The following is a 24,520-nucleotide window of genomic DNA, read 5'->3' on the forward strand; positions in this document are numbered from 1 at the left end:
TTATTAATAGAAAAATTAATTAATAATCAATTTTCATGATAAATTATAGAGTGAAATAAAATTTTAAAAATATTAATTAAATATAAAATATGTTAATATCATAATTATATATGTCACAAGTGAATCAACCTCCTTAAAACCATTAACTTCTCCTTATTATCTCCTCCTTGTTGATTCATCGTATCAACAAACTAACTAAGTAATTTTAATTAATTAATTAATAATTTAAAAATAAAAACTGATTATTAAGTTAGATAATTATATAAATTTGTTTTATTTAAAAAAATAAATTATGCATATAATTACATTCAATACATAAAAGGTCAAATAAACCCCCATACAACATAGGGTAGGTGGCTCATTGGTGTGGGAAACTAGTGTGTATGTACTGTCTGATGTAGGGTCCTAGAGGGACTGTGGGTTTTTCTATTTCAATAGTATTTGTCCTCTATTTTTGTTCTAATAGAAATCTTATGATTTTTCCAATATACAGGGACCATGAGGAAGCGAAAAATATATTAAAAAAACATATGAGGATACTTTACCGAATTTTAGTGGGAATTTATTTTTCGTGAGTACTCATTTAAACTTGTGAAATTAACAAATTTTTAGTTTTCTCATAGAGAAATTACTCAAAAGTTTTAGTTTTCATTTTGGGATAAGAACCCACCCTCTTAACGTCGGAGGGTTTAAGATCAATATCAGAAAAGATAACCCCCAATTGTAAGTTAAAAAATTAGATATTAGATCCAAAAGTCATACAGGACGCTCTAGCATTGAAACATAAATATTAAATTTGGTAAGATTTATTATTATAGATACCACAAGTAAAAGGTCAACGTTATGAAAAAAATTTAAAGTTTTGCTAGATCGGATAATAAGTTTTCCAACAACATCATTGTTAATGGATAAATAATCAAAATGCGGAAAACGTAATATGTCTTCACGGCTTACTCTTAATTTTATTACGAGAAATTGTAATAAGGTTGCGGACTGGTTATCAAGAAAAACTCGAAACAAAACTTGTTTGCTTGATTGGACTCAGTCTTCCCCCACAGAGCTGGAGTTCATGTTGGGTAAAAAGAAAGTCAAATTACATAACACCTAGTTATGACGAATTCAACAAACCATTTTGGTTTCCTTTAATGAAATTCAACCTTTCATTTTTAAAAAAAAAAAGAAGAAAATTTGAACAGGTATATATATATTAAAAAAAGGTTGAACAATTCCATAGATGCTAGAGATCATAAAATAAGAAAAAGAAAGAAAACATACAAGATTATAGAATGTAAACGACTACTTTTTCCTTTTCTTTTCATGCATTAAACTTTCTTTTGGTTATTTATGGTTTAGACTTTTTATACTTGTGTTATTTGTTATGTCAGCTTTGGTAATGAAAAGCACAACAAAGGTTATTAATATTGTATTAAAAGTTTACCTATTAAAGGTATTATATTTGACGGTCAACCAAGTAACTAATGTGGCAAAGGAGATTTACGTAGCCAATAATACAATTATTGAAGTAAGCTATCACAATCTATAGCATCCTATGCAAGTGCAACTTTAATCGAATGAGGAAGTTGGTGGAACTAGTAAAAGCCAACCGGCCTCGTAATAGCCTCCTTTGCCACGGTATCCGGCACCCATGTTAGTTTCATGGATTATGTGCTTCACCTCACTTACGCCCGATGATGCTGGAATCTGCAGTTTGGGAAGCAACAGCTTTAATGGAAGCAGTTGTATCACTCTCCACTAATAGTTTTTTTTATTTCCCATCTCATGCCAACCTTACTACATGAATGTCGGATGTTATATACCAACTGGTGGTATCATAGTGGGATGTGCAGAGGAGTAAACCTTAAACCCTAAATTGAAAGAAATTTATATTATTATTTTAATTTTTTATGAAAATAATTAATCATTTTAAAAAGTTAAAATTTTAAACATCAATAAAATAATTTCACATCATCTATTTTTAAAGATGAGAAAGTATTATTATATTCATTTATATTTAATATTTTTTTAACTTAATTTAACATTACTTCGAAATCATTAATTTTTTAAATAAACAAATAAGTTTTCTTCTTTTATATTTTTTAATCATTTTTATTTTTTTTCCAAAATTTTCTTTTTAGGTTTTTAAATTTGTTTTTCTTTATTTTCAATATTCTTTTTTTGATTTTATTTTTTATACAATATTTAGAACTATCCATAATCTCTTCCAACCATTAAATAGGAGGATAAATGCATTTTAACGCGCTTAAATTTATGTTCTTCTGCATTGACAATAATGTCAATACCAACCAAATTAAGACTTAATCGAATTATTATAATTGTTTATTCGATCTTTTAATTTTTAATTATTTATTTCAAATTTTTTCAACTTTTTTCCTTATGGTTTTCTCTACCGTATAGTGTTAATGTATTTCCTTTTCTTTTTAATTTTAATTATTTTGAGTAATTTAATTAAAATTAAATTAAGTTAGAGAAGATATTACATATAAAGGAATGTACAATATTATTTTATCTTTAAAAAATAATGATGTAACAATATTTTCTTAATGCTTAGAAATTATAGTTTTTAAGATAATTCTAATATAAGTTATTCTCATTTTATATGAATATTTATATATTTCTATGATTAAATTTAAATAAAAATATGTAAACTCGGGGTAGCTCGTAAACAAAAACATCTTATCCGGAGTGGGTAGTGTTTCTTTTAATAAAAAAGTTGTGCATATTAAGTAATTTCCTTTTTTTTTAAAAAAAAAAATAAGGTAGTTATTTCCTATGAATTTTATAAAGAAATCATTAATAGCGCTAATTGTATCTAATATTAATGAAGAGGACTGGCGTAAGTTTGATCCATGTAGAGCTATTTCTTGAAGTAAACGCCACAAATCTTCTTAGTTCATACCAATCCAAAGTTGAAATAAAAATTGTTGTTGGCTGGGTTATGTAGTTTCCAATACATTCCATTTATATCAACATTATTTAATTTTAACATAAAATAAAATTACGCGCAAATCTTATTAGAATATTTATTATATACATACTCGTTATGATCAATTATTATGAATTACTTTAATGAAGGTTCTCTTTGAAAAATATTCAATGATTGGACTATGATACGGTTACCGTTTAATCGAATCGAGTCAAATTATTTAAGTTAAATTAAAAAATTAAATATATCAAATGAAAGTCTTGTTACGGTATAATTAATTTTATGTTAGATGACATAAATTTGAAATCATATATATTTAAAAACTTTTTCGAAGTAAAATAATATACTTTAGTATGATAAACTTGAATAATTATTTAACTTATTGATTTGAGTTTGGACCTATGTGTTTTAATTGATTTCTATCAAGTTTAATTCTTTAATTAATCAATATAAAATCATTTTCATAAATGTATTTTTTAAGCTTAGATTTATTTAAAGAATAATTGGATTAACAAATCATTTATTGTTACTAAAAGTTTTGGATTTTGGTGTTTTATATGAGAATATTATATTTATTGATCACTAAAAGATTTAATGTTATAATTTATATTTATTTCTCACTCTTCACTTAACGTATCCCTTCATTTGAATAGGTTCTTGGATTTTTCTTTATTTTTTTAATTGAATGGTATCATATTTTATTAAAACGCGTGCATTTAGACATTTCCTTTTTTTGCTAAGGGGAAGTCTTTGTATATATTATTAATAAGAATTAAATATGTAATAAAATAAATATTTATTGTATAAAAAATTATTTTATTTCTCAAGTGTGAAATATTATTCATACGCGTACAATAAAAATATATTTATACTCTACATGTATACATTACGTTCAAATGAAATTGTTCAAATAAAAACTTTCTATTATTCTTTTAAAAGTTTGAACTTGAGTGAATTTTAAAATTAATAATCCTTAATCATCAAATCAATTACGAGAGTTTAATTTAAATTATTTATTAATGTATATAATTTAACTATGATATATGTAATTTTGATGTGTTTGAGTTGAATTTTAAATGATATCTTTATTTGAATTGAATTGAATTATAATATATAATATTTATACGTCGTGGAATAGACTTAAATTGGTAATGATTTTTTTAATTATTTTGTGATATCTTCGAGATACGTCTTTTTGGCATTGTCGGATTTATAATCTAACCCTTTTTAAATTTAATTAGTTTATGTTTTATTTGTTAATGCCCTTGCATGAAGCTTTAATTTATTGTATAATTTATTTGATTTGACTATATTTTGTATAATTAATTCTAATTTTGATTTTATTTGACTTGAATTCTAACATATATGTCGTGCAATAGAATTAATTTTTTTAACTCATTCAATAGAATTTTTAAATTTTAATTACATTTCTTTAAAGTTAGATTGGTTAGGAGTTTGTTAATTTTTTTTTTAAATCAAATGTAAAACTTATTTAAATACACTACTAAAACAATAAAGTAATTAAAAAACAAAATAAATTTAAATTTAAATCATTTAATTCATAAAAAATATAAAAATTAATTCAAAAATAATGAAACAATTAACTAAAATAATTATTTAAAAAGTAAATTAAATCAATAATCTATTTAATAAATTAAAAACACTTTTTTATTCATGATAGTTTTAAAAACATATAAAAAAATAAAAATTTGGATTGTGCTAATGGATTTAATAATCAATTTAAGAAAAAAATTAAACATATATATTATTTTGTTTTAATTTCTTAATGATTTTATTTGTAAAATGTTAAATTTTAAAAAAATATATTTAATATATACAACTATCCTATGTATCAAACAGATATGCAAAATAGTTTTTGTATAATATAAGTCATTAATTTTTTAAATTTTATATAAATATATATTACGCCTAAACAAAAATTGTCAAATTTAATTTTAACTATGTGCCCTTTCTAAAAAAAAAATCCTCCTAGAAAATGCTATACTTTAGAGCATATTTTATATTGTTCTCCAAATCCCTAATCCTCATACAACCCTAAACCGAAATCAAGATAACCCCAAAAAAAACCCATTGCGCTTAGTTATGGTTTATTTTAATGTGTAAATTTTATTGGATTAATTTTTTTAAGGAATGGGTCGAAATATATTATGCTCAGAGATTTTGTGTTATTCTGTTTTCAATTTTTGTTATGAAAGCCATAATTGAATTTATGAGAAATTTCAAAAGAAAATTGAGTAGTTCAATTTACTTTTGTTTAAATTCGAGTTGGTTTTTTAAAATTCTTAATGATTTTATTTCATTTAATACACACACTGGCTATAAAATAAAAAGCAATATTTTTTATTTAATTATAATATATATTTTTTAAAATTTTATTTATTTAAAATATTTATAAAATTTTGCAAATATATGATATCTCTATTGAATTTTTTATATTATTTATTTTATTTTATAATTATATTTAAATTTATAAAATTTTAATAAATTAAAAAATTTTTGTCAAAAAATAATTTTTTAACCTTACTTATAATAAATATATAGGTACATTATGGTATGTTTAATTATGTTGGTATAAAATTAATAAGAGTGCGACCTTCCATCTAACCAATTCACTTGTTGTCATTTAAAAGATTTCATCTCAAAACGATTTGGTGGAAGAAAAATCAGCAACATGGTATAATTAAGCAATTTTAAGAAACAGGCAATTAATTAATTTTTAATAGATTTTATAGACTTGCACGGTATAGTATACAACTACAAACATTAATATATTAATATAATTTCTTTAAATATTACAACTTATTAATTTTATATAAATTTATATTAATCTTACTACAAATAGAAAAAGTCAAACTTAATTTTTTTTTAATACAAACTTGATAATCTGCCTTTAAAAAAAAAGAGTCAAGCTTAATTTTTTTTATAAAAAGTCAAACTTAATTTTTTGATACAGAAGGTCAAACTTAGTTTTTGATTCTTTAATTTAAAGAAAATTCCTTGCACAACATTCTGTTAGCAAATTGCTATACTATAAGAGTTTTATTTTTTGATCGTAAGAGTGGACGAAATGATAGATATACCAATGAGTAGGTAATGCTCTATAAATAAGGTAACCAAGTGTAACACATTCCCATGCTCACAACCAGCTCAAGAACATGATGAAGTTCCCTCAGTTTTCTATGCTTCCATTTCTTATGGTGGTTGTGATGTTGTCCCTGAGTGGGACAACTTTATCTCATCCTCACTGGGATTTCCTTCATTGCCTTTCTCTTCGTTTAGCAAACTATTCTACCATTTCCAAGGTTATTTATGTGCAAAACAATCCCTCCTATTTATCTGTTTTGAATGCTTCTATTCACAATACTAGGTTCTCTACACCAGCTACTCCTAAACCCTTTGCCATTATTACACCACTTAAAACATCCCATGTCCGATCAACACTTTACTGCTCCAAGAAACATGGGTTCCAGCTTAGGATTCGAAGTGGTGGTCATGATGTTGAGGGTCTTTCTTATGTTTCTGAAGTTCCATTTGTCATCCTTGATCTGCTCAACTTTCGAGCAATTAAAGTTGACACAAAGAATGAAGTTGCCTGGGTTCAATCTGGTGCAACTCTAGGTGAATTGTATTACGCAATTGCTGCAAAGACTAATACTCTCGCCTTCCCTGCTGGTATGTGCCACACTGTGGGCGCTGGTGGGCATTTTAGTGGGGGAGGATATGGCACATTGTTCCGCAAATACGGTCTTGCGGCTGATAATATAATTGACGCTCGAATGATTGATGTTAATGGAAGGATTCTTGATCGAAAATCCATGGGAGAAGATGTCTTCTGGGCCATCCGAGGAGGCGGAGGAAATACCTTCGGGATTGTTCTTGCTTGGAAATTAAAGTTAGTCCCCGTTCCAGCTGTTGTAACTGTGTTTACTGTCAACAAGAACTTGGAACAAAATGCAACCAAAATCTTTCATCGATGGCAGTACATTGCTCACAAGCTTCCTGATGATTTATTTATGAATGTTTGGATAACGAAGGTGAATTCCAGTCAAGTAGGGACGAAAACAGTTCAAGCTACTTTCAGAGGGATGTTGCTTGGTGGGGTTGATGAGCTGATTACATTGATCCAAGACAAGTTTCCAGAGCTGGGACTTGCCGAAGAGAATTGCAACGAAATGAGTTGGATTGAATCCGTTCTTTACTTCGGCGGACTTCCATTACAATCTGTGGATATTTTGCTTGATAAAAATGCTCTTCCAACATTAAGTTTGAAAGCCAAATCAGACTACGTCAAGGAACCGATCCCCGAAAGTGGAATCGAGGGGCTCATGTCCATGTTTCTTGAGGAAGAAGCTGACAATGCTGTAGCGATGATACCGGCTTTCGGAGGGAAAATGGATGAAATCCCAGAAAATGAACTACCTTACCCACATAGAGCAGGCAACTTGTTCGAAGCCACGTACATCGTGCAATGGACAAAAGAACAAAATGCAGAATCTGGAAAATACATAAGCTGGAGTCGAAGACTTTACAGTTATATGACCCCATATGTTTCAAAATCTCCAAGAGAAGCATATGTTAATTACAGGGATTTGGATCTTGGAATTAACAACATTAATGACTACACAAGTTACGAACAAGCCAGCATTTGGGGTTTTAAATATTTCAAGAATAACTTCAAAAGATTGGTGCAAGTAAAGACCAAAGTTGATCCAATGAATTTCTTCAGAAATGAGCAAAGCATTCCTCCTCTTTTGTCTCCATGGAAAAAGAAAGGTAATTAAGATTGACGAGTTTAGAGTCTTTTGTTAATCATGAATAAAGATTGCGATAGAAAGTAGTATTATATTGAAAATTAAATATCTTTTTTTATCACTGTATCTGTAATTTAATGCAAAATCCACTAATTAAATCATAATTTCACGTTTGTTTTACAAGTTTTTGTTTCATCATATAATATTTTTGGCTTAAACAAATTAACATTTTCATATCATGATTTTGTTCGGTAAAGATTCAATTATATATAAATATACCTTGCATAACAAAAAATATTTCACCAAATTAATATATATTATATTTATTGAATTAATAATATATTAATATGTTACAAAGAAAAAAAATATAACAAATTTCATGTGTTAGCCTGATGGCTAGTATGTTCATCGTCTTAGGTGTGACTTGAGTTTGAGTTATGCTAATCGTGTTAGTATTAAGGCTTTTTCCTCCTCTTGTAATATATATATAAAAAAAACATAATTGGTTAAAATTTATAATGTTAGTGTATTAACCTATATTATATATATAGCCATACTTTTTGGCTGCAAGTAATGCAATAAAATTTGTTTTGTGAGAGGGGGTTTGGTGAGAAAATTGAAGAATAGAAAGAATGTGGGTCTTGTAAAACCTTGTAAAACCCCAGCAGCAGATTATGGCTCCCTTGATTCAATACCCATCCATTCATTTTTTAAAAGTAAATATTTATTTCTTGAAGAATCCTAACTTACCTCTCTACCCTTATAAAACAAAAAAGGCAAATAAATGACATTTTGAATTCTAGAATAACTCAAGCTCTTGGGTAAAACGTATACGCAATACAATTTTCTGATTATCAGCGTGGAGCATGCGTTTTGCTGCATGAAATTTTATCAAAATAAATGTTTATACTGGAAAACTTTTTTGCAAATGTGAATATATATGCTTTCTCTAAAGTCAATATAAAATGAAAATTAAATACCATAGCTTTGTCTAAATGACAAAGAATTGAGATGTCGTTATCAGCATCACTATTCAACAATTTATTGCTGTAGGCTTATGGGTTATGGCATTATAGTTATCAAAACCCACTGCCGAATAGTTGCACAAGTAAAGCTCCTATGCCATGAACAAAGAATTAGACTAATTAGGTTATTAAAATTTTGATAGCTTAATTTCCATTCATTGATAAGGACGGTATAACTACTGCATTCATATTCTATTCATTATTGTAATATATTGATATTTCTACAATCATTAACACCATTTTATTTTAAATCGTAAAAAAAAAAAATCAATAGAATATGAATGCAGTTTTTTAATCGACGCGTATCAGCCATTGCTCCTTCTGCTGTTATTATTAAAAAATGGTTTAAGCATACAACTAGGTTGAGTCAAGGCAAGACCCCTTCAATTGGTTGACTTCTTTTAAGAAGAACGTAAAAGAAGTGCATGTGAAAGGCCGGCAGCTTTTGCCCTTTTTCTTATATATATATTTTAAAATTTTTATGGATTTCACCGAATTTTAAGCTTACACATTTCCATCTTTTAATTTTAAAAAAAAATGAACTTGATTTCGATGTAGTTTTAATTAGATATTTATTAAAATGGGTTTTAATTAAAGAATAAATTTGAGTGCACATTTAAGTAAAATGGGATGCAGGAATGGGGGAAACGGCGGAATTTGGAAAAGAGGTAGGAAGAAGAAGAGATTGGAAAAGGATTCTAGGATTCTTTCACTTCTAATTACCCCCTCCTTTATCATTCAACAATTGGTTTTTGGTAAGTTTCCTCAGATGTGATACAAATACGGATGGAAGAATTGATGAGAGGGACATGTGAACTTAATTAATGAATGTACTAATTTATTTGATGGATGGCAACACATGTACAAATTGGGTGTACAAACTTAATGTTAAGATCTACCGGACAACTGTGAGTGTGGCACTTTGTCCAGCAAATGTTATTTTTTATCATTACATATTTTTATGTAACATTAGAAAAACTTATCCGATACAGATTTTTATCAATAAAACTTTAGCTTGTAAACCCCAGAGAAGTGTCTCTACTATTTCGTCTTCAATCTGATTTTTCAACATTACTTCTAACTCAATTTCAACAACACCCACAAAATAATCAACATTTTTTTTCCTCTCCTTTTTCTTGTGCTGAAGGTTAAAGTTATTCTATTCTATCTAACTGCCATAAGTTTAGTCCATTTAGAGCTGTTTCTTCAAGTAAACGCAACAAATGTTGTTACCAATCAAAAGGTTGCTGCCAATTTTATTAAAAAAAAATTTTGTTGCTCACAGGTTTAAGTAGTTTTGAATAAATTCATCTAACATTATTTTGTTTAAATTTAATCCGTTTATATTTTTTATTAATTTAGCCTTTACCTTTTTTTTAACTAAATTTAACTATACATAAACTATCCCCTTCGTTAATATATTATTGTTTTAGTCCAGATTTCTATTTTTAAAAACTATTTTTTAAAGGTCAACAGGGCCAGCTTTGATGATTTCGGCGGTTTCTCTTTGGGCTCTGCACGTTAAACCCATAAGCCCAACAAATAATTTAAGATGAGATAAAGGAAGGGGGAAAAGAGAGCACTTATTCTTATTAACCAAGCATAAATGACACATATCCAACCACATTACATGAGCCAATAGCTCAACCAAATCAAGAAGGCCTGCAACATTGGCAAGCCTTGCGCCGCATCTCTCAACCAAATAGCAACCGAAAGTGGAGCTGCAAATAGACAAAACCAATAAAGCCATAACCACTTATATAAACCAGCTTCTCACTTTTCACGATCAATCCAGGAAAAAGCATTCATCCACCCTGTAGAAGCCCAAATTTGCTGGGCCCATTGTCCAAATGAAATAAAATACAACAAACCCAAAATTCAATCCCAATAAACCAAATCCCATAGCCCAAATACCACCAGCCCAATACTCAACTAGCCCAACATAATAAAAAAAAGAGAAACAGACAACAAGAAACCTTGGCTACCACACCCCACTTTCCTCTGACACTAGCACCATCTTTGGTCACCACCATGTCGGCTACCACGCCCCATGCTTCTGCCAACACCATCCCCGCATGCCTGGCACCTCCATACCTTGCAAGCAGCAATGAAGAGATAGAAACTAATAGAAAATGAAAGTGTAAGGGCTATAAAAGCCATGGAAACTAGTGTAAAAAGAGGGGGGATTTTAAAAGATTGAAAAAGAGACAAACACAAAAATCCCTCCGAACTTCAAATACAAAGGAAAAAATCAATAAAAGGTTTGCATTTTTTTTCTTTTTCTCTCTTCTTTCGAATTTTTTTTTCTTTGTTTTTTTTCCTTTCTTTCTATATACATATACATATATAATATTATTAAAAAAAATAAAAAAAAGTTACCTTTTGAACTTCCGGCCACCATGTGCGGTGGCCAGCGACGGTGGCGGCGCGACCAACGGCGGTGGCTCAGTGACCGGGATTTCACCGGAAAAGAAAAGGCTTGAGAGGATTTTAAGGGAGGGGAAGAGAGCATGGAAGCTTTTTTTTGTTTTTTTAGATTGGGGGTTGAAAATGAAACACAAAAAAAATCTTTGTTTTTAAATAATGGTGTTGAAACGGCACTATTTTGTTTGGTGGGTGGGGTCTGTGCACTTTCCCTAAAAGGGAAATTTATGTGTTTAGTCCTCCTCCCTCGCAACCTCATTCAATTAACCCCATTTTCTATCTTCTTTTGTTTTTTTTAAGTTTGGCCTTCAGATCTTGTTTGGTTTTCGTTTTGATCCCTAATTAACTATCCAATATTTATACTTTTATATCCCAAATTTTCATTTGTTTTTAACCATGTCTTAAATCTATTTAATTCATTTATTAACCTTTTTTAAATGTTTCATTTATATGTTATTTCAAATATTTTATATGTTGTTTATTTACATCATTATTGTAAATATTATATATATATATATTTTTGCACATTTCCTAATATTTTCTTTTGTTGTAGATATTATTATTACTATTATATTACATTACTATTATTATTGTTATCTATTTATTTATATATTTAAAATTTCGGTACATATATATACTTATATATTTTTTTATATTTTACAACTTATGTACATACCTATATATTTATATACATATTTTCATTTTCATAAATATATACACGTACACATTTTTCTCTAATATATATATGTATATATATATACTCATATACATTTCTTACTATATCTTATAATTTATATATATATACACGTACATATTCTCTATTTATTTTAAATATATTTTTTATATTTCATATTTTCTACATGGATATATATATACTTATCTATTTACATATTTTAATTCATATACCTATACATGTATACATATTTACATATATTTTTATATTTAATAATCTCACAATACGTATACATACATAGATTTTTCATATTTTCATAATTTTGTGTACATTCATGTATATACGTTCTTTACACCTATTCATTATTTATTTATTTATCTTCATTTTCATTATTATTTATATTTAATAATCTTATTTCCGTTGCTATTACTCGTGTTGTTTTTATGCCATCATATTCATTATTGTTTTGCTATGCATATTAACACCATACATCAAAAAGAAATTTTTTTAATTAAGGAAATATTTTGCGTTTGGAAAATTCGAGAAAACGTGCCCTAACGTACTGGGTTTCGGTTTCTCGTTCGACCAAATAGCCGAATATCCTTTTTAAACTTTCAAAATAAGGTAATATTTCGTATTTAGAAAATTCGAGAAAATCGTGCCCTAACTTACTGAGCTTCGATTCTTCTCGCGTTGATCCTAAATAACCGAACATCCTTTTGAAATTAAAATAAATGAGGTTTAAACAAAAAATAAAGGCAAGCTTACTCTCGAAAATACGATGTGTTGTATCCTAACTTACTGGACGTGACATCTTGTTACTTCGAGATAAGGAAGCATTTTCCATTTTGATTTATTTGAGTAATTTTAAAATAACAATATAAGGAAGGATCGTACTTTTAAAAACTCTTCAAATTTTCAATTTTCGACACTAAGACACTAATTAATCAACTAGGTACCAATTTTGGGCGTATCGAGGGTGCTAATCCTTCCTCGTGCGTAACCGACTCCCGAACTCATTTTTCTGAATTTCGTAGACCAAAATCGTTGTTTTAATAAAATTAAACCATTTATTAAAAAACAACCACTTTTTGAGGTGACCCGATCACACCTCATCAAAAAAGGATTGGTGGCGACTCCCGTTTTCATTCTTTTTTCAAAATCCAAGTCGACCCCGTTTTCATCCAAAAAATGGTGTCAACAGCTTGGCGACTCCACTGGGGACGATAAGAGAGTCAAGCCACGTGTTGATTATTTCTTGTCTTTTTGTTGAAAGTGGAAAATTCGATTTAAATTTACGATCCTCTCATTGCATCTCTTTTGTTTTGAGTTATATTTTTTTTCTGTATTTTATTTTATACCTCTGCACATTGCATTGCATGACCGCTGGTCATACCCTTTTAAGTGGGAGTGAGAAACTATGCCTTCGTGAGGTTTTCACCTCCGCATGGGATAGTGAATCGCTTCCGGGATACATCCGTACCTATGTCTTCGTGAGATTTTCATCTCCGCATGGCCATAGGGAAATGTATTCCCCTGAACTGAACTCGGTCTATATGAGCCTATAATGGGTGAGGATCGAGGAATCTGCTGGTTCAGGTACCCTTACTTTAGAACCAAACCTCATGTAGTGAACCTTAGGAGCCCACCCTAGGTAGAACCACTTCGAACCCCTAGTATTCACCCAAATAGGTGTTCTATTTATTCTTGCTTGCTTTTGCTTGGTACTAACCTGTTTTCTTTTTGCTATGATTGCATTGCATTTTCATCATAAAAAGAGGTGTTGATTCACGTTCAGTTGTTAAATAGAGAGTTTGTCATAAGGAAATGGGTTTCTTGATAAAGTGGATAATAATACGGTTGTCCGAATGTGGTCCAAGAAAACGTGATAAGAGAAGGATGATAGTTTAATGGAGGACCACACAACCATTGCTCCGTGGCCCGAGAATTTAATGTGACAAGGATTATTCGAGAGCCGCTGAACTTTCTTAAAAGAGAAGCCAACGAGCACCATGAGGTTTAGTGAGCAACGAGTCACGGCCCGGATTGAGTAAAAAGGAGATATAAGATACGTCCCTTTTGAAGAGTTCGTGAGACTTATCTTAACGCTCGAACGAAGAAAATGATCGAATGTCTCCGCATATGAGGGCAAAGCGTATATGTATCCGCTTTATGTAAAGAGATTTGTTTTCTAGTAAAGTTGTTCTAATAGAATTGAATCAAGAATCAATGTCTCTTTTTGCATTCATACATCTGCATTACATTTCATTGTACGTATCTCTTCATTCATTAACATTACATTTCATTACATACAATAAATTTCCTAAAATCCAAAAATACGCGTTCATGCATTAACATTACATTTTATTACATACAATAAATTTCCTAAAATCCAAAATACGCGTTCATGCATCAACATTACATTTCATTGCATACAATAAATTTCCTAAAATCCAAAAGTACGTCAAGTTTAGAACTCTAGTACAAAACCAGATGGATTGGAATTCTTTGAATATATTGATGGTTCGAAAGGTGAAGATGTGTATGCCTTTGAAAAAGAACTAAAAAATGAAAAAACCTATCTTGAATTTGTTTCTACATCCCTAGAGGCGTTTTAAACAACTGGACCGTGGAGGAGATTCTTGTAATTTTTAGGACCATTTCAGAGTAATATTTGGAACGCTCTTATTGTTCTAAGCCTGGGAGCAATAGAAAATCCTTTTGTGAAAAGGCACATATCCACTATTCTTTATTTCAACGAAATGCATCTTTGTGTCTTGTTTTGGCAAATATTCTTTTGTTCCTTCCAATTCATTCATACTCATACCACCAGGTAATTACCCTTTGATTCGTTAGCTCTTTGAGACTTCCTTCGTCCCTAGAATAGGTCTCCAGATATCAATGATATGAGCGACACTGCTATTGACTCAGAACTTTCTTTCAAGCAAGATATGTGTCTAGAGGATCCTCAAGACTTCGAAGATGATCAAGACTGTAGTTTATCTCCTGATTTGTTAAGGATGGTAAGGCAAGTCGAAAAATAGATCCAACCTTACAAAAAAATTCAGTGGGGAATTGTGAGCTTAGGAGAAGAGAAAAAGGTAAAGATTAGAGCCTGTATCACTGCAAAGACAAAGCGAGACGTCATTGAGTTACTCTAAGAATTCAAAGATGTTTTTAGACAAGTGGATGCTCTTGAGGTTAAGAAGATCTTGGACGAGGAACACGTGCTAATGGTTTTGCAATGGCCAAGCAAATCATGAGATTTGGGTACTGCTGGCCCACCATGGAAGGGGATTGCACCAGTTATACCAAGAAACGCCACAAGTGCCAAATTTACGGAGACAAGATTTATGTGATTCCTTTATCTCTTCATGTTATGAATTTTCCATGGACTTTCTCTATGAGGGGCATGGATGTTATTTGGGCCGACCTCGCCAAAAGCTTCTGGCGGTCATCGATCTATCTTTGTGTTCGTCGATTACTTCATCAAGTGGGTAGAGGTTGTTTCATATGCCAATATCATAAAGTCGACACTCGGCAAATTTCTTGAAGAATCATATGTCAATATGGAATGCCAAAAAGGATCATATTAGATAATGCATGGAATTTGAACAACGGCACGACATCAGAAGTTTGCAGTTTGTTCAAATTAACACCATGTTGCCCTCAAAATGAACAGTTTAGTGGAGGCCAAAAAAAAGAACAAATAAAAACCAAATAAAAAACAAAAGCAAAAACAAAAAAAACTCTACCAGGACAACTCATTTCTCATTGGCATATGGAATAGGGACAGTTTTACCCATCGAAGTTGATATTCCTTCCCTTCGAGCCTTGTCAAAGTTGAAGTTGGATGAAGTAGAATGGATCCAGGTCCGATACAATTGAAGAGAAAAGGTTAACAGCTATCCGTCATGGTCAAATGTACCAAAAGCAAATGATGCGAGCTCACCAAAAAAGGTTCACCCTAGAGAATTCCATGAGGGGATCTAATATCGAGGAAGATCCTTCCCATGCAGAAGGACTTCATAGGAAAGTCTATGTCAAACTGGAAAGGACCTTATGTGGAAGGCCTTATCTGAAAAAGCGTCGATATTAACCAAGATGGATGGCAAAAACCTGCCTAATCTTGAGAATTCTGATTCAAGCAATAAATACTTCACTCGAAAAAAGAAACAAAAAGGAACAAAAAGAAAAAAAGGAGAGGCCAAGGTGAAAACCCGCAAAGGGCGCCTTGAGACCAAAGGGTTTTGAATTGAAAACCCAGAAATGGGCAGTTCAAATTTTGATCAAAGGTGGGGCATGCGGTAGTCTTGCCCTTTCTGAATTAATAAGAATGAGGGATGCTACATCTTGGGTTATCAGCAAAGCCTTCTAGGACTTCTAAACACATATCAAGTTCAAAAGGGTCCTTAAGAAGTTTGGGACAGAGAAGCTCATGCTACGATATCTGGGGCACCTATTTTCATTTTATTCATTTTTTATATTTTTGACAAAATACATCATCTTGATTAATTTATTCTCATTTTGTATTCTAGCAAATTTGCTATCTTGATTAATTTGTTCATTTAGAGCTTTGCTCTCAACAAATTTTCATCTTATCCATTGTGATAATCTTTTTCATCTTATTCATCTCGTATCTCAGCAAAATTTGCTATCTTGATTGATTTGTTTGTTTAGAGCTTTGCTCTCAACAAAATTTCATTTTGTCCATTTTGATAATCTTTTTCAAGCATTTTTCATTGAAATAACGATTAATGGACTGACAATACACATGCAGAAGGAGTTCTGCATATTACTCTGAAAGTTTCTAAATAATACGAGGACCTGAAACAGGACTATTGTTTAGAACTAACCAAACCTAAGGGTTGGAAACATTTGAGAAATGATAGTCTAAATAGCGTCTATTTCTTTAGGTTTTCTGTCAAAGGTACTGGCTGAACAAGAAGGCATCAGTGATAGAACCTTGATGAACAATGAGGAATGACAACCTAAGCATTAAAAATGGATCATTCTCATGACATTCTACAAATATAATACATACACATCCAGTTAGGAGCATTTGATTCATTCTGATCATGTTATCCTAAACACTAGGCGTAAATAGGTCCTATCTTCCTATATTGGTAGGAAGTGGATCGAAGATGCAGATCTTGCCTTCCTGTATTTGGCAGCGAAGCAGATCAAAAGATGGCAGATTTTACCTCCCTGACTACAGTGGAGTACATTGAAGCCGATAACTCTATCTCCCTGCATTTGGCAGTGGAATAGATTGAAAATCAAAGATGGCAGATTTTACCTCCCTGACTACAGTGGAGTACATTGAAGCCGATAACTCTATCTCCCTGCATTTGGCAGTGGAATAGATTGAAGATCAAAGATGGCAGATTTTACCTCCCTGACTATAGTGGAGTACATTGAAGCGATAACTCTATCTCCCTGCATTTGGCAGTGGAATAGATTGAAGATCAAAGATGGCAGATTTTACCTCCCTGACTACAGTGGAGTACATTGAAGCCGATAACTCTATCTCCCTACATTTGGCAGTGGAATAGATTGAAGATCAAAGATGGCAGATTTTACCTCCCTGACTACAGTGGAGTACATTGAAGCCGATAACTCTATCTCCCTGTATTTGGCAGTGGAATAGATTGAAGATCAAAGATGGCAGATTTTACCTCCATGTGACTACAGTGGAGTACATTGAAGCCGATAACTCTATCTCCCTGTATTTGGCAGTGGAATAGATTGAAGATTGCAGATCTTGCATTCCTGTATTTGGCAGCGAAGCAGATCAAAGATGGTAGATTTTACCTCCCTGACTACAGTGGAGTACATTGAAGCCGATAACTCTATCTCCCTGTATTTGGCAGTGGAATAGATTGAAGATCAAAGATGGCAGATTTTACCTCCATGTGACTACAGTGGAGTACATTGAAGCCGATAACTCTATCTCCCAGTATTTGGCAGTGGAATAGATTGAAGATTGCAGATCTTGCCTTCCTGTATTTGACAGCGAAGCAGATCAAAAGATGGCAGATTTTACCTCCCTGACCACAGTGGAGTACACTGAAGCCGATAATTCTATCTCCCTGTATTTGGCAGTGGAATAGATTGAAGATTGCAGATCTGGCCTTCCTGTATTTGGCAGCGAAGCAGATCAAAGATGGCAGATTTTACCTCCCTGACCACAGTGGAGTACATTGAAGCCGATAACTCTATCTCCCTGTATTTGGCAGTGGAATAGATTGAAAATTGCAGATCTTGCCTTCCTGTATTTGGCAGCGAAGCAGATCAAAGATGGCAGATTTTACCTCCCTGACCACAGTGGAGTACATTGAAGCCGATAACTCTATCTCCCTGTATTTGGCAGTGGAATAGATTGAAGATTGCAGATCTTGCCTTCCTGTATTTGGCAGCAAAGCAGGTTGAAGACGGCGGATTTTACCTCCCTGATTATAGTGGAGTACATTGAAGCTGATAGTTCTATCTCCCGGGGCAAGAAGTAGATCGAAGATAGCTGATCCTATCTTCCTATATTGGTAGGAAATAGATCGAAGATGCAGATCTTGTCTTCCCATATTGGTGGCGAAGTAGATCGAAGAAAGCAGATCTTGTCTTCATGTATTGGCGTGAAGTAGATCGAAGATAGCTGATCCTATCTTCCTATATTGGTAGGAAATGGATCGAAGATGCAGATCTTGTCTTCCCATATTGGTGGCGAAGTAGATCGAAGAAAGCAGATCTTGTCTTCATGTATTGGCGTGAAGTAGATCGAAGATAGCTGATCCTATCTTCCTATATTGGTAGGAAATGGATCGAAGATGCAGATCTTGTCTTCCCATATTGGTGGCGAAGTAGATCGCAGAAAGCAGATCTTGTCTTCATGTATTGGCGTGAAGTAGATCGAAGGTAGCAGATCCTATCTTCCTATATTGGTAGGAAGTGGATCGAAGATGCAGATCTTGTCTTCCCATATTGGTGGCGAAGTAGATCGCAGAAAGCAGATCTTGTCTTCATGTATTGGCGTGAAGTAGATCGAAGGTAGCAGATCCTATCTTCCTATATTGGTAGGAAGTGGATCGAAGATGCAGATCTTGTCTTCCCATATTGGTGGCGAAGTAGATCGCAGAAAGCAGATCTTGTCTTCATGTATTGGCGTGAAGTAGATCGAAGATAGCAGGTCCTATCTTCCTATATTGATAGGAAGTGGATCGACGATGCAGATCTTGTCTTCCCATACTGGTGGTGAAGTAGATCGAAGAAATCAGATCTTGTCCCTGTATTTGACAGTGGAATAGATTGAGGATTGCAGATCTTGCCTTCCTGTATTTGGCAGCGAAGCAGATCGACGATGGCGGATTTTACCTCCCTGACTACAGTGGAGTACATTGAAGCCGATAACTCTATCTCCATGCATTCAATAGTGGAATAGAGTGAAGATGACAGATCTTATTCCCCTAAGCAGTAGTGGAGCAGACTAAAAACACAAATCTCATCCCCATGAAGTAGTAACAGAGTAGATTGAAGCTACAAGGCGTATCTGAAGTTGTCGTGAAGTGGATCAAAGCAAGAAGACGCAGTGGACTGAAATAAGGCTACTTGAAGAAGAAAAGCACCCAAAGAAATTAAGCCTCAACGAGACCAGGCAAATTTGGTCTTTCTTAGTCTTTGCTCTGTTCTCGTTACACGAAAACGAGCAAAGAGGGGCAGCTGTAGAAGCCCAAATTTGCTGGGCCCATTGTCCAAATGAAATAAAATACAACAAACCCAAAATTCAATCCCAATAAACCAAATCCCATAGCCCAAATACCACCAGCCCAATACTCAACTAGCCCAACATAAAAAAAAAAAAAGAGAAACAGACAACAAGAAACCTTGGCTACCACACCCCACTTTCCTCTGACACTAGCACCATCTTTGGTCACCACCATGTCGGCTACCACGCCCCATGCTTCTGCCAACACCATCCCCGCATGCCTGGCACCTCCATACCTTGCAAGCAGCAATGAAGAGATAGAAACTAATAGAAAATGAAAGTGTAAGGGCTATAAAAGCCATGGAAACTAGTGTAAAAAGAGGGGGGATTTTAAAAGATTGAAAAAGAGACAAACACAAAAATCCCTCCGAACTTCAAATACAAAGGAAAAAATCAATAAAAAGGTTTGCATTTTTTTTCTTTTTCTCTCTTCTTTCGAATTTTTTTTTCTTTGTTTTTTTTTCCTTTCTTTCTATATACATATACATATATATATTATTAAAAAAATAAAAAAAAGTTACCTTTTGAACTTCCGGCCACCATGTGCGGTGGCCAGCGACGGTGGTGGCGCGACCAACGGCGGTGGCTCAGTGACCGGGATTTCACCGGAAAAGAAAAGGCTTGAGAGGATTTTAAGGGAGGGGAAGAGAGCATGGAAGCTTTTTTTTGTTTTTTTTAGATTGGGGGTTGAAAATGAAACACAAAAAAAAATCTTTGTTTTTAAATAATGGTGTTGAAACGGCACTATTTTGTTTGGTGGGTGGGGTCTGTGCACTTTCCCTAAAAGGGAAATTTATGTGTTTAGTCCTCCTCCCTCGCAACCTCATTCAATTAACCCCCATTTTCTATCTTCTTTTGTTTTTTTTAAGTTTGGCCTTCAGATCTTGTTTGGTTTTCGTTTTGATCCCTAATTAACTATCCAATATTTATACTTTTATATCCCAAATTTTCATTTGTTTTTAACCATGTCTTAAATCTATTTAATTCATTTATTAACCTTTTTTAAATGTTTCATTTATATGTTATTTCAAATATTTTATATGTTGTTTATTTACATCATTATTGTAAATATTATATATATATATTTTTGCACATTTCCTAATATTTTCTTTTGTTGTAGATATTATTATTACTATTATATTACATTACTATTATTATTGTTATCTATTTATTTATATATTTAAATTTCGGTACATATATATACTTATATATTTTTTTATATTTTACAACTTATGTACATACCTATATATTTATATACATATTTTCATTTTCATAAATATATACACGTACACATTTTTCTCTAATATATATATGTATATATATATACTCATATACATTTCTTACTATATCTTATAATTTATATATATACACGTACATATTCTCTATTTATTTTAAATATATTTTTTATATTTCATATTTTCTACATGCATATATATATACTTATCTATTTACATATTTTAATTCATATACCTATACATGTATACATATTTACATATATTTTTATATTTAATAATCTCACAATACGTATACATACATAGATTTTTCATATTTTCATAATTTTGTGTACATTCATGTATATACGTTCTTTACACCTATTCATTATTTATTTATTTATCTTCATTTTCATTATTATTTATATTTAATAATCTTATTTCCGTTGCTATTACTCGTGTTGTTTTTATGCCATCATATTCATTATTGTTTTGCTATGCATATTAACACCATACATCAAAAAGAAATTTTTTTAATTAAGGAAATATTTTGCGTTTGGAAAATTCTAGAAACGTGCCCTAACGTACTGGGTTTCGGTTTCTCGTTCGACCAAATAGCCGAATATCCTTTTTAAACTTTCAAAATAAGGTAATATTTCGTATTTAGAAAATTCGAGAAAATCGTGCCCTAACTTACTGAGCTTCGATTCTTCTCGCGTTGATCCTAAATAACCGAACATCCTTTTAAAATTAAAATAAATGAGGTTTAAACAAAAAATAAAGGCAAGCTTACTCTCGAAAATACGATGTGTTGTATCCTAACTTACTGGACGTGACATCTTGTTACTTCGAGATAAGGAAGCATTTTCCATTTTGATTTATTTGAGTAATTTTAAAATAACAATATAAGGAAGGATCGTACTTTTAAAAACTCTTCAAATTTTCAATTTTCGACACTAAGACACTAATTAATCAACTAGGTACCAATTTTGGGCGTATCGAGGGTGCTAATCCTTCCTCGTGCGTAACCGACTCCCGAACTCATTTTTCTGAATTTCGTAGACCAAAATCGTTGTTTTAATAAAATTAAACCATTTATTAAAAAACAACCACTTTTTGAGGTGACCCGATCACACCTCATCAAAAAAGGATTGGTGGCGACTCCCGTTTTCATTCTTTTTTCAAAATCCAAGTCGACCCCGTTTTCATCCAAAAAATGGTGTCAACAGCTTGGCGACTCCACTGGGGACGATAAGAGAGTCAAGCCACGTGTTGATTATTTCTTGTCTTTTTGTTGAAAGTGGAAAATTCGATTTAAATTTACGATCCTCTCATTGCATCTCTTTTGTTTTGAGTTATATTTTTTTTCTGTATTTTATTTTATACCTCTGCACATTGCATTGCATGACCGCTGGTCATACCCTTTTAAGTGGGAGTGAGAAACTATGCCTTCGTGAGGTTTTCACCTCCGCATGGGATAGTGAATCGCTTCCGGGATACATCCGTACCTATGTCTTCGTGAGATTTTCATCTCCGCATGGCCATAGGGAAATGTATTCCCCTGAACTGAACTCGGTCTATATGAGCCTATAATGGGTGAGGATCGAGGAATCTGCTGGTTCAGGTACCCTTACTTTAGAACCAAACCTCATGTAGTGAACCTTAGGAGCCCACCCTAGGTAGAACCACTTCGAACCCCTAGTATTCACCCAAATAGGTGTTTTATTTATTCTTGCTTGCTTTTGCTTGGTACTAACCTGTTTTCTTTTTGCTATGATTGCATTGCATTTTCATCATAAAAAGAGGTGTTGATTCACGTTCAGTTGTTAAATAGAGAGTTTGTCATAAGGAAATGGGTTTCTTGATAAAGTGGATAATAATACGGTTGTCCGAATGTGGTCCAAGAAAACGTGATAAGAGAAGGATGATAGTTTAATGGAGGACCACACAACCATTGCTCCGTGGCCCGAGAATTTAATGTGACAAGGATTATTCGAGAGCCGCTGAACTTTCTTAAAAGAGAAGCCAACGAGCACCATGAGGTTTAGTGAGCAACGAGTCACGGCCCGGATTGAGTAAAAAGGAGATATAAGATACGTCCCTTTTGAAGAGTTCGTGAGACTTATCTTAACGCTCGAACGAAGAAAATGATCGAATGTCTCCGCATATGAGGGCAAAGCGTATATGTATCCGCTTTATGTAAAGAGATTTGTTTTCTAGTAAAGTTGTTCTAATAGAATTGAATCAAGAATCAATGTCTCTTTTTGCATTCATACATCTGCATTACATTTCATTGTACGTATCTCTTCATTCATTAACATTACATTTCATTACATACAATAAATTTCCTAAAATCCAAAAATACGCGTTCATGCATTAACATTACATTTTATTACATACAATAAATTTCCTAAAATCCAAAAATACGCGTTCATGCATCAACATTACATTTCATTGCATACAATAAATTTCCTAAAATCCAAAAGTACGTCAAGTTTAGAACTCTAGTACAAAACCAGATGGATTGGAATTCTTTGAATATATTGATGGTTCGAAAGGTGAAGATGTGTATGCCTTTGAAAAAGAACTAAAAAATGAAAAAACCTATCTTGAATTTGTTTCTACATCCCTAGAGGCGTTTTAAACAACTGGACCGTGGAGGAGATTCTTGTAATTTTTAGGACCATTTCAGAGTAATATTTGGAACGCTCTTATTGTTCTAAGCCTGGGAGCAATAGAAAATCCTTTTGTGAAAAGGCACATGTCCACTATTCTTTATTTCAACGAAATGCATCTTTGTGTCTTGTTTTGGCAAATATTCTTTTGTTCCTTCCAATTCATTCATACTCATACCACCAGGTAATTACCCTTTGATTCGTTAGCTCTTTGAGACTTCCTTCGTCCCTAGAATAGGTCTCCAGATATCAATGATATGAGCGACACTGCTATTGACTCAGAACTTTCTTTCAAGCAAGATATGTGTCTAGAGGATCCTCAAGACTTCGAAGATGATCAAGACTGTAGTTTATCTCCTGATTTGTTAAGGATGGTAAGGCAAGTCGAAAAATAGATCCAACCTTACAAAAAAATTCAGTGGGGAATTGTGAGCTTAGGAGAAGAGAAAAAGGTAAAGATTAGAGCCTGTATCACTGCAAAGACAAAGCGAGACGTCATTGAGTTACTCTAAGAATTCAAAGATGTTTTAGACAAGTGGATGCTCTTGAGGTTAAGAAGATCTTGGACGAGGAACACGTGCTAATGGTTTTGCAATGGCCAAGCAAATCATGAGATTTGGGTACTGCTGGCCCACCATGGAAGGGGATTGCACCAGTTATACCAAGAAACGCCACAAGTGCCAAATTTACGGAGACAAGATTTATGTGATTCCTTTATCTCTTCATGTTATGAATTTTCCATGGACTTTCTCTATGAGGGGCATGGATGTTATTTGGGCCGACCTCGCCAAAAGCTTCTGGCGGTCATCGATCTATCTTTGTGTTCGTCGATTACTTCATCAAGTGGGTAGAGGTTGTTTCATATGCCAATATCATAAAGTCGACACTCGGCAAATTTCTTGAAGAATCATATGTCAATATGGAATGCCAAAAAGGATCATATTAGATAATGCATGGAATTTGAACAACGGCACGACATCAGAAGTTTGCAGTTTGTTCAAATTAACACCATGTTGCCCTCAAAATGAACAGTTTAG

General features: G+C 32.4%; 2 protein-coding genes and 1 long non-coding RNA gene across 3 annotated transcripts; 1 reads left to right on the top strand and 2 right to left on the bottom strand.

Moving 5' to 3' along the window:
* Positions 1–6,081: 6,081 nt before the first annotated feature.
* Positions 6,082–7,880, top strand: LOC107930198 (berberine bridge enzyme-like 18). Its single transcript, XM_016861788.2, has one exon. It carries the CDS (start codon positions 6,121–6,123, stop codon positions 7,744–7,746), a length of 1,626 nt encoding a protein of 541 aa, XP_016717277.2. The 5' UTR covers positions 6,082–6,120; the 3' UTR covers positions 7,747–7,880.
* Positions 7,881–10,306: 2,426 nt separating this feature from the next.
* On the bottom strand, positions 10,307–11,575 carry LOC107930192 (uncharacterized). The gene is made up of 2 exons (XR_001692989.2): positions 11,121–11,575; positions 10,307–10,835 (listed from the first exon to the last, which is right to left on the bottom strand). It is a non-coding gene; the product is annotated as an uncharacterized lncRNA (long non-coding RNA).
* Positions 11,576–19,368: 7,793 nt separating this feature from the next.
* LOC121206050 (uncharacterized) lies at positions 19,369–20,576 on the bottom strand. Its single transcript, XM_041076227.1, has 3 exons — positions 20,119–20,576; positions 19,550–19,861; positions 19,369–19,436 (listed from the first exon to the last, which is right to left on the bottom strand). The coding sequence occupies exons 1-3, from the start codon at positions 20,249–20,251 to the stop codon at positions 19,369–19,371; spliced, it is 513 nt and encodes a 170-aa protein (XP_040932161.1). The 5' UTR covers positions 20,252–20,576.
* Between the last annotated feature and the right edge of the window lie 3,944 nt (positions 20,577–24,520).

The sequence above is a fragment of the Gossypium hirsutum genome, chromosome A09 (assembly GCF_007990345.1).
Source record: "Gossypium hirsutum isolate 1008001.06 chromosome A09, Gossypium_hirsutum_v2.1, whole genome shotgun sequence".
Classification (NCBI taxonomy): domain Eukaryota; kingdom Viridiplantae; phylum Streptophyta; class Magnoliopsida; order Malvales; family Malvaceae; genus Gossypium; species Gossypium hirsutum.